General features: G+C 40.4%; 1 protein-coding gene across 1 annotated transcript; it reads right to left on the reverse strand.

Moving 5' to 3' along the window:
• Positions 1 to 541: 541 nt before the first annotated feature.
• On the reverse strand, positions 542 to 2,619 carry LOC104112207 (uncharacterized). The gene is made up of 2 exons (XM_070188153.1): positions 2,019 to 2,619; positions 542 to 1,754 (listed from the first exon to the last, which is right to left on the reverse strand). The coding sequence occupies exon 2, from the start codon at positions 1,619 to 1,621 to the stop codon at positions 725 to 727; it is 897 nt and encodes a 298-aa protein (XP_070044254.1). The 5' UTR covers positions 1,622 to 1,754; positions 2,019 to 2,619; the 3' UTR covers positions 542 to 724.
• Positions 2,620 to 11,382: the final 8,763 nt, after the last annotated feature.

An 11,382-nucleotide genomic window follows, 5' to 3' on the forward strand; every position in this document is an offset into this window, starting at 1 on the left:
AAATTATTTTACCTTCTTTTGGATAAATAGTTACTCTAAAGTAGTAAGTAATATTTACCAATAAAACTGCAAAGTGTAGAACTGTCAAATATGCACAAATGTAGTGTGTTAAGGTGTTCTCTATGCAACATAATATGATACAATATCTTTTAAAAAAACATGGCTAATATTATAGTATCAAAAAAAAAAAAATTAGATCTAGCAAAATCAACTATACCCCTGAAATATATCAATAACATAACAAAGGCAAATAATTGGAACATCATAATGTGGCATAATTAGAGTGCATGTGCACCAGTTACTACGGATAAAAATTTTTTTAAAAAAACTTTTGATTTGCTGGATATATGTACCATTAGCCATGACAAAATCATTCAAAATATTACGACCAATGATATCCAGTGAAATAATCGATGTAAAAAAAAAATGATTCGTACACTATTGTTATTATCTTAAAAAAACAATTCTCAGCAAATCTCAGAGATACTATTGTTGAGTAAAAAGAGAGTCTTTTCCTTTCAGCTAAGCAAAAACCATCAAATGACTACTGAAATATTAAAAACAGATTAAGAATCCAGAGAACTTACAATCAAATCTCTATTTTCTATCTGAAAACTAAAATTAATACAAGAGGGGAGGTAATTGCTGTACGTTTGGTTAATAGATGGAAAGAGGTGAAAAAAATAAAGAAATTTAAACCTCTTCATCTAAATTTGAAAGGGATTTAAACCATAACAGATTCATTATCAACTGGCTTGTAAGTTGAAGGTGAAGAAGCCAATGGAATTACCTTTACAGAAGTAGAATTGTGAACTTGTAATTGCTGAAGTGGCTCCCTCAATTTGCTCTTACCAAGAAAAGAAATAAATGACCCTTTCTCCTCATTAGCAAATGGTTTATTAATTGCAGAATCTTGAAAAGAAACCTCATTTTTAAGACCCCTTTTCTCAGCTTCTTCAATCAATCTTCTTATAAGTTTCTCCTCAGCATCTCTTAGGAACTTAAATTTTGGAGGGGGAGAAGATCTTAATCTGTTTAGTTCAGATTCTGTTGAAGATTCAAAGAGAGGATTGAATCCTTGGCAATTGTAAGAATCAAGATTGTGACCTTTAATAGGAGGTGAAGACAAAGGAGTAAGAATTAAGTCACTTAAACTTCTAGTTCTTGAACAAGTTCTACTTCTATCACCTCTTGATTTACCATCTTCAGATTCCAAATCTTCTTTTGTTTCCTCTTTAATTGTGAATAAAAATCTTGGAGGTCCACAAAGATTGTGTAACCTCATTAATTCTGACTCCACACTATCTTCACCATACCCTTTTAGTAGCAAATCTTTGCTATTGCCTAACTCCAAATCTTGATCTTGACCATTCATTTCTGGATTTCTCAATGTGCTGTTTAGTTCTTGACTGCTTACATTTACTGAATTAGGCTTCTTCCAACATAAAAGATGAAAAAGTTCAGTCCCATAACTGCTGCTGCTGCTGTATTCATCCTCTGATTCACTCTTTGGGATTCTTTTCTTTACCCATAACAAGTAATACAACTCTGCTACTAGTCCCATGAGTATACATCCAAAAACAAAACTCAAACCAATTCCTAAACCACTAAAAGATGCCATCTTTTTAGAGGAAATCTCACATCCAAATCAAAAAGCTACAATCTTGAAAACAACCCTTTTCTGGATTTTCCTTAGTGAGCAAAAAGAAGCTGAAAAGCCAGTACCTTTCCAACCTAATACTAAGCAAGTGACACTGACAATTGACAAAAAACTTCAAATTTTGCTACTAATTCCACAAAATCAAGAAAATCTTTAAAGACTCCCCATGAGAATACATCCAAAAACAAAACTCAAACTAATACCTAAACCACAAAATGATGCCATTTTTTCGAGGAAAACTCGCATCCAAATCAACAAACTACAATCTTTCAAACAACCCTTTTATAGATTTTCACTAATGAGCGAAAAGAGGCTAAAAAGCCAGTACCTTTTCAATCTAAAACTAAGCAAGTGACACTGAAAATTGACAAAAATTTCAGATTGAAAAACCAATGCAATTTGTTCCTACTAATTCCACAAAATCAAGAAAAAAATTTAAAGACACCCCATTTAAAGTTTTTCCTCTGAAACTCAGATCCTGAAAAAAACCACTCATGATACCTTAAAGGAAAAAAGACCCCCTTTTTTGGAACATTAATATATATTTGCCTGAAACACACGCTAAGAAAAAAGCTGCGCCTGTCTGGAAATTTACTGCGGCTGTAAGGAGTAAAGAAAGATACTATTACCTTTAAGGCCGGCGGAATTAAACAACATAGGAAAAAAAGGAAATTGCAGAAAGGGAAAGAAACTGAACTCACTAATAAGCACTATATATAAGGAAAGTGGCGTAAAGTATAAACTGATATTGTATAATTTGAATATCATAATATTATGAGGACATGGAGAGTAGAGTGTAGAGGGTGTATATTGACTGGCAAAGATGGTGTTTTCTGTATTTTAGTGCAAAAAATGGTTGGTTATATGAGTCAGTCTCTTCTGGGGATATAGCTCCTCACATGGGCTGGGAAAAAGCATGCATTAGATAATATTTGTTTGAACAGGATTTCAAAAGGGGTTTTAAAAAAGTTTTTTTGGTTATAGTTTTTTTTGTGGAAGTAGGTAACTATAAAAAAACATCTTAGAAATAACAATAACATTTGTATCTGTAAACTCTTTTTATACAATATGTCCAAACCTTAATCTGAACGTAAAAATTTGAATTTTCTTTGACAAGAAAAACCTATGAAGTAAGTTGAAAATAAGATCTTAAGCTTAACTTAATCTCAAAAAGTAGCTACATCTTTGAGGGTTATTTAAAATCGTATAAGAATGTTAAAACTCGCCCACTTAATCGATGCTTAGGAATGGACATCTAGATTTTAGAGCTTGGAGTAGTATAATTTGAGTGGCCAAACAAGGAGTAGTCTAATATCAAGGATTAATCTATCTCTAAGGGGCCGTTTGGTAGTTGAAGATAAATTATGATGGATTAGTTATATTAAGAATAATTATATTCAGATTAGTTATTTTAGTATTATATTTTATTGACTGTTTGGTATTAATCCTTGTTTACCTTCGAAATCGGATAACAATTGAATTTGTTAGTGGTTTAAAGGATATGCGGATAAACTTGATACTGAACGATATATTAGATTGCAATTGAAATAAATAACGGTAAATTAACTGCAAACCACACGGATTGGGTAATTTCGGCCTAGGAAAGCTCACCACCCTTGAGTTGAATATACTTTGATTGACGTCAAGATAACAAAGAATAAGAATCTAGAGGATAACAGTAATATATTGCTTATAAGTGTATGTTACAATGTCTTCCGTGAATTGTGAGCACCCCATTTGTATATTAGGGGAACTTACTTTTTAAGGTATTATTCTATTATTATTTCATAAAAGGTAAAAAGGTCTTTGATTTGTTGATCGTTGGTCCCTTTTTTGGTATGTTTCGTGATTTTCGCCGTAATGCCCTGTTAGTTACGAGAATTTCGGACTCCTGCCGGATAAGCTGGCAATATATTCTTTGAAACTGTTATGACCGGGACTGGTTGTGACCTCGATAAACTCAAAGGCAAGTTGGTGGTTCTGATGGCTAATTCGGTAAGGCAGGAACCGATCTTCGGGATTTTATCACCATCTCTCGATCCCAAATTGTCGTGTTGGATGCTCGGTCAAATCCTGAATTCGATTTTACCCGTATACAGATAGTCTCATTATTTTTCGGAGAGTAAATGACTAGAAATGATGTGAGCTCCCGATTTCTTCTTCGATAAATCATGACGTAAACAGCAAAATCATGACGTAAGCGATAAAAACAGTTAAAACTTCCCATCGGCCCAGTCTTCTAGGTATTAAATGTGTGTTAGTTAACGATCGGCCACTCCAAGATGTGAACCGTCGTTTGGAAAACTATAAATACCCTCTCAATTATTCATTTGAACTATACATTCAAACTCTTTATTCTTGTGCTTTAAGAAACTTCATCACTCTCACTTTCTGGTTTTCTAGCTTACATTCAAACTTCTTCCCTTCTAGTTTTCTGAAAACTTCCGTAAAAGTTGCTCATCTGCCAACCATACCTTCTATTTCATTATCATCCTCCTTTTTCCACTTTTTTACTATTTAAAAGCAATGGAAAAGACTTCAAAATTTGTTCCCCAAAAAGAAACTCCCTCTACTTCGCGACCGGTTGTTGAGAAAAATATTCCGTTTGCCGCTGCCGAGGAACCGACACCGGAACCTCCTCTGCAAATGTTTGTCCCTACGGGGTGCCCAACTGGAGTTGATTTTAAGGTCGAGAAAACCTCCTCGGTACCGGGCCGGTGTGAGCTGGTCTCGAGATATATATGCTCGATCACCGACAGTGTCCTTGCCAAGGTCAAGGAAGACTGTAACTGGGTTGATAAGCACGTAGTGATCCCTACGCCCGAGGAAGCGATTACTACCCATGTGGAGGGTTTTTTAAGTGTTTATACTTACCCCTTCACGTTGGGCACCTTAGATCCGGTCATCATCACCTTATGTAAGAGGTACGAGGTGACCCTCGGTCAGATTCATTCTTCGTTCTAGAGGATAGTAATCCTCCTCCGCTTCTTCGCGAGCAAGACCGAGGGGTGTCCATTTACCATCGATCATTTTATGTGTTTGTATAGCCCCCGACTTTATCGAGGTGGACTGATTAAGCTGGCCCGTTGGGCCAGTAAGGCTCCGTTTTTCAGCATCGATGAAGATCGGGACCGAAGCTGGTTAGGTCATTTTGTCCGAGTGAAGACCTCGGATTTGATCCCAGCCGAGCATATGTCATTTCCTGAGAAATAGAATATGAAACGTAAGTATAAGCTCGCTTTTAAGATTTCGTTCGTTGCTCTTCTCTTTTCCTTCTCTCCCATCTATATTTTGTGGTGGTGCAGCTGTTGCTCGGATGCCGGATGCGATTCCTCGACTTAAGGAATGGGTCGAGGGCATCGTGAAATAAAGATTTATTCTGAGTGTTCGTGGCGCGAGCTCTCGAAGGGCCGATGGGAGGCTCGTTCCCATTGTAAGAGTTTTCTCAAGTGACTTTGATTTCCCTTTCGCGTTATCGATTTCTGACTTGCTTTTACTTCTTTTTTGTAGGTTTACCAAAAGATGTCGAGATGAGGCCTCCATCCGATGATATCGATATCTTCACCGAGCCCCCTACCTTAGGGCAAGATAAAGAGAAGAAAGGGAAAAAGGCTCCGAGTTCTCCGGGCCCTGAGAAGAAGAAGCCAAAGAAAATATTGGCACGTAAACCCAAGGGAAGCACCAGTGGTCGAGCACTGTCCTCGGACTTACTCTATTTATTGAGGGATGAGTCCGAGGGGGAAGGAGAAGCCTTTGACCTGTTGGCCAATATGTCGTCACATCTCGAAAGGCAAGGGGCCTCCGAACCAGGTGGAGGTGAGGCCAATTTTCATCATATCGGGGAGGACGAGGTGGAGGCAGGAGCTAAGGCTTCCCGAGATGCGGGAAAAGCCCCGCAGGAAGCAATCGACCTGATAGAGTTTGTCGAGTCGCCCTCATTCACAGAATCGATATTTAACAAGGACCAAGTAGCAAAAGAATGCCCCATCGAGGGGGCCCATAGATCGAACGACCCCTTCCGTGGGTTTTTCGACGGTATGGATTCGACGACCACGGAGGACGCCATTGGATTTGGTGATTTAGAGATACTGAGGAAGAGCTCGCCCTCTAAGGCAAGCGGGCCTTCATCGAGCCAGAAATTGGTCGATCGATTTCCTGCCCCGAGTGCATATCTTGATTGGAAATGCATCAGTTCTTTCCACCCCCATAGGGGGTGGCCAGCTATCTTCGGTGCCAGATGATCAAACTAAGATGAACGAGATGGATGCACCCTGCCTTTTTAACGAAGCGTAACAGGTGCTGAATTGGGTAACTTTCTACTTTCCTAAGTGAATTTTTAATTTACACTTAGATTATTTCGCAGATGACTTAGCGTTTATTTTCTTGTTCGTAAGCTTCGGTGCTTCATTGTGAAGCTTTTTTAGGTACCGGGATGACCTGAAACAACTCGAAGCTGGAGTTCGAGAGCTTACTGAGAAGAGAGACGCCTTTAAACTTCTTAGTGAGCAGCTCGAAGGGGAGACTAAGAACCTCTGTGCTGAGCTGGAAGAGGCTCGGAAGGATCATGCTGACTTGGTCAATAAGGTAAAAGTTTTCGAAGTAAGTGATGATGAATTTGAATCACTGACTGATGGTCAGAATCCGCAGGTGCAGTAAAAACTCGATCGGATTGCTCAGCTCCGAGCTGAAATGGATGTAGTCAAAGCTCAGACTAATGAATGGAGAGACAAAATGGATCATTTGGCTTCGAAAAAAGAGGCTATTCGGGCACAACTAACTTAACTGAAATCCAACTAAGAGTGGCAAAGGAAAGGGCCGAGGTTCAGACAAAAAAGTTTGAAGTGCTCCAATCTCGCCTCGGTTCGATAGTCTGAGATCGAGATAATCTGGTCGAGGAGCTTAAAACGACCAAGTCAGAGGTCGACGTGGCCAAGTACGAAGCTGCTGAAATGGTGGCCCAGTATAAGGCTGATGCCGAGGTTGCTCAAGAACAATAAAAAAATATAGCCGAGCATATGAAGTGGCAATCTCGAAGACAGGCCTTCGAGGAAGTTCACGCTTGGGGTTTTGACTTATCGGTCGAGATCAAGGATGCCAAGGTGCTCGAAGTCGAGGACATGAAGCTGGCCTATCCTGAGGAGGAGGAGGATTCCGAGGACTCAAGCGGGTTCGATGATGGAGAAGACCCCCGGGGATCCCGGTGACGAGGTAGGCTCCGACCAAGATCAGGCTGCTTCTGTTTGATTTTATTTCTTTTTGTACTTAGTACTTTGTGTTAAGGCTGCTCGGCCTTTGTAAAGACATACATCATAAATACAAACTTTCAATTTCTTTTTTATATTTCCCGAGTTCTTCCTTTGCTTTTCTTTTTTATGTTTTTGCAAAGATTAGAATTCCTTAGCATTAAATAGTCATGTTCGGTATTCCGAATAGGCTTTGCCTTCGATTTCATAATCTCTTAAGGCATCGCGGGATCCGGAATGTTTGGGAACATTTCCCGAAATACTTATACTTTTTAGTATATGACTTGCCGAAAGTATGTTTTTCTCAGGTTTTCGTTAAATCCTGTAACCTCGGGTTTTGTTAACTCCGAAATGGCCTTAACCTTTAGTTCGGGCAATATCAAATAAGTTTCATTCCCTCAGGTTTTTATATCCCAGGATGGCCGTAGCCTTTTAATTCGGGCAATACCAAATAAATTTTATGTCCTCGGGTTTCGTTAACCCGGAATGGTCGTAGCCTTTTAATTCGGGCAATGCTAAATAACCTTTGTGCCCTCGAGTTTTATATCCCGGGATGGCCGTAGCCTTTTAATTCGGGAAATGCAAAATAAGCTCTGTGCCCTCGGGTTTCGTTAACCCGAAATGGCCGTAGCCTTTATTATTCGGGCAATGCTAAATATGCTTCGTGCCCTCGGGTTTCGTTAACCCGGAATGGCCGTAGCCTTTTAATTCGGGCAATGCTAAATAAGCTTCGTGCCTTCGGGCTTTTATATCTGGGATGTCCGTAACCTTTTAATTCGGAAAATGCCAAATAAGCTTCGTGTCCTCGGGTCTTGTTAACCCAGAATGGTCGTAGTCTTTTAATTCGGGCAATGCTAAACAAGTTTCGTGCCCTCGGGTTTCGTTAACCTGGAATGGTCGTAGCCTTTTAATTCGAGCAATGCTAAATAAGCTTCGTGCCCTCGGGTTTCGTTAACCCGGAATGGCCGTAGCCTTTTAATTCGGGCAATGCTAAATAAGCTTCGTGCCCTCAGGTGTTTATATCTGGGATGGCCGTAGCCTTTTAATTCGGGCAATTTCAAATAACCTTTTGTGCCCTTGGGTTATTATATCCCGGAATATCCGTAGCCTTTTAATTTGGAAAATGCCAAATAAGCTTTTGTGCCCTCGGGTTTTGTTAACCCGGAATGGCCGTAGCCTTTTAATTCGGGTAATGCTAAATAAGCTTCGTGCCTTCGGGTTTTGTTAACCCAGAATGGCCGTAGCCTTTTAATTCGGGCATTGCTAAATAAGCTTTGTGCCATCGGGCTTCGTTAACCCGGAATGGCTTTAGCCTTTTAATTTTGGCAATGCCTAAGTGGCAGTCCCCGAGTGAAGTGGCTCTTGGGCTCGATGTCTTCGGGGAACCAAATGAAACAATCTTTGAGAGGACATGAATTTTTATTCAAAAGGTATAAACTTCCTTTCAATTTTGTGCGTAGTATAAAAAGTTAAACTTGTATTTTGTGTCCGGGCTCGAGTGATCTATGTGGGCACAGTCCAATCGATCATTTGGCCTCTACAGAAAATCTTATTATTGAGTGACCCTAGATTGTTCGAGCACAAGAATCAAAAATCATTCCCCCCGAATTATGCCCCTTAGTGTTCGGGGTTTGTCGTAGATAAGCCTCGAATATTGTTGACTTCGACTCTAAGTTAGCACGATTTCATTGTTGCCTCGTTAAAAACCTTGCCGAAAAATCCATTTGGGACAAAATCGGATCAAGGGGAAAAAGAGTGCAACGCATGCTTTCAGGCCTAAAGAATTATGTTGGGTACCTGAAGGTGTTAGTTAAAAATGTAGCTTAGTAAAACAAGATGGTCGGGGTCGTACCTTAGTAATAATATCGCTTCAAGTGGATTATGTTCTAGTTATTCGGTAATTGTCCAACGTTCATTGTTCTGAGTTTGTACGACCCTTTTCGGTGATCTCAATAATCTGGTACGGGCCTTCCTAATTCGGTCCCAGTTTTCCTTCGTTAGGATTTTGACTGTTTAATGTGACCTTCTTCAATACCAAGTCTCATACATTGAAGTGTCGAAGGTTGGCTCTTTGATTGTAATATCTCTCGATTCGTTGTTTCTTGGCCGCCATTCGAATGAGGGCGGCATCATGTCTTTCATCTAGTAGTTCCAGACTTATGTTCAGGATCTCGTTATTTGCTTCTTCGGTAGCATATCGAAACCTGAGACTCGGTTCTCCGACTTCGATCGGTATCAGACCTTCGGCACCATAAATCAGTGAGAACGGGGTGGTCCCGATACAAGACTTAGAAGTTGTACGATATGCCCAAAAGACTTCGGGCAGGATTTCCTTCCATTTTTCTTTGGTGTCGACCAACCTATTTTTGAGGTTTTGGATTATGGTTTTATTGGTTGATTCTGCTTGTTCGTTCCCACTAGTGTGGTAGGGAGTTGATAAGATCCTTTTGATCTTATGGTCTTCGATAAACTTGCTTACTTTGCTGCCAATATACTGTTTCCCATTATCGCATACGATTTCGGCCGGTATTCTGAACCGACATATGATATGGTCCCAAATAAAATCAATGACCTCCTTTTCCCTGACCTTCTCATATTCCTGGGCCTCCACCCATTTAGAAAAATAGTCAGTCATAAACAAAATAAATTGGGCCTTACCGGGTGCTTGTGGAAGCGGGCCAACGATGTCCATCCCCTATTTTATGAATGACCATGGTGATAAGACTGAATGTAGTAGCTCTCCGGCTCGATGAATCATCGGAGCATTCCTTTGGCATTTATCACATCTTCGTACGAATTCCTTTGCATCTTTTTCCATGTCGACCCAGTAGTAATCGGCCCTGATTATTTTTCGGACCAGTGCTTCGGTACCTGAATGATTTTCGCAGGTGCCTTCGTGAATTTTCCTCAAAACGTATTCGGTATCTCCTAGTCCTAAACATATCACGATCAGTCCATAGAACATTCTTCTGACTAAGGTTCCATCCTCGGACAAACTAAACTGGACCGCCTTCGTACGTAGGGCCCTCGATTCCTTTGGATTAGAGTTTAATTTTCTGGATTTCAGATATTCTATGCATTTGTTTCTCCAATCCAATGTTAGGATTGTTGTGTTTATTTCGGCATGGACCTATTCGACTACCGATTTTATTAGCCGTATGACTGCCCCTGAATTGAACTCATTGTCTTCTACCGACGACACCAAATTAGCGAGGGCATCAGCCTCGATGTTTTGATCTCGCGGCACGTGTTGTAGAGTCCATTACTTGAACCGGTGTAGTGTTACCTGTAATTTATCTAGGTATCTCTGCATTCGTTCTTCTCTTACTTCGAAGGTCCCATTAACTTGGTTTACCACAAGGAGTGAATCGCACTTAGCTTCGATCACCTCTACCCCTAAACTTTTAGCTAGTTCGAGACCTGCAGTCATGGCCTCATATTCGGCCTAATTGTTAGTCGATCTTATAGTTCTAATAGATTGTCTAACTACATTGACATTTGGTAGTTTTAAAATGATTCCAAGCCCGGACCCTTCACGTTCGAGGCCCCATCTGTAAAGAGGGCCCAGATCTCCGAAGAAGTCCCCAAGTTTAACAATAACTCTCTTTTGACTTCGGGTACCAGCGCCGGCATAAAATCGTCCACAAAGTTTGCCAGAATTTGGGATTTAATAGTGGTTCGGGGTCGATATTCAATGTCGTACCTGCTGACCTCAACGACCCACTTGGCTAATCATCCCAAGAGTTCGGGTTTATGCATTATATTTCTCAATGGGTAAGTAGTCATAACACGTATGGGGTGGCACTGAAAATACGGTTGCAACTTCCTAGAGGCACTTAGCAAGGCAAGCGCCAATTTCTCCAGGTGAGGATATCTAGTTTCGGCCCCACTTAAAGTTCTGCTAACATAGTAAATTGGGAATTGCGTACCTTTTTCTTCCCGGACCAAGACGCCACTTACTGCTATTTTCGAGACCGCCAAATATAGGTATAGTTGTTAGTCTATCTTCGGCATATGAAGCAGCGGCGGGCTCGATAGATATTGCTTGAGCTCTTCCAAGGCCCGTTGGCATTCCGGAGTCCATGAGAAGTTACTCTTTTTCTTTAATAATGAGAAGAATCAGTGACTTTTATCGGAGGACCTCGAGATGAATCGCCCTAGAGCGGCTATGCGTCCGGTTAGCCTCTGCACGACCTTTACGTTATCTACAACTGTGATATATTCGATGGCTTTGATCTTATCCGGGTTAATCTCGATTCCCCGGATGGATACCATGAATTCGAGGAATTTACACGATCCAACTCCAAACGCACATTTTTTCGGGTTCAGCTTCATGTTGTATTTTTTCAATACGTTGAAGGTTTCCGGCAAGTGTTTTAAATGGTACTCTACTCGCAGGGACTTAACCAACATATCGTCAATATAAGCTTCCATTGATTTTCCTATTTGTTCTTCGAACATCCGGTTTACTAGGCGTTG

Source organism: Nicotiana tomentosiformis, chromosome 11, assembly GCF_000390325.3.
Source record: "Nicotiana tomentosiformis chromosome 11, ASM39032v3, whole genome shotgun sequence".
NCBI lineage: Eukaryota > Viridiplantae > Streptophyta > Magnoliopsida > Solanales > Solanaceae > Nicotiana > Nicotiana tomentosiformis.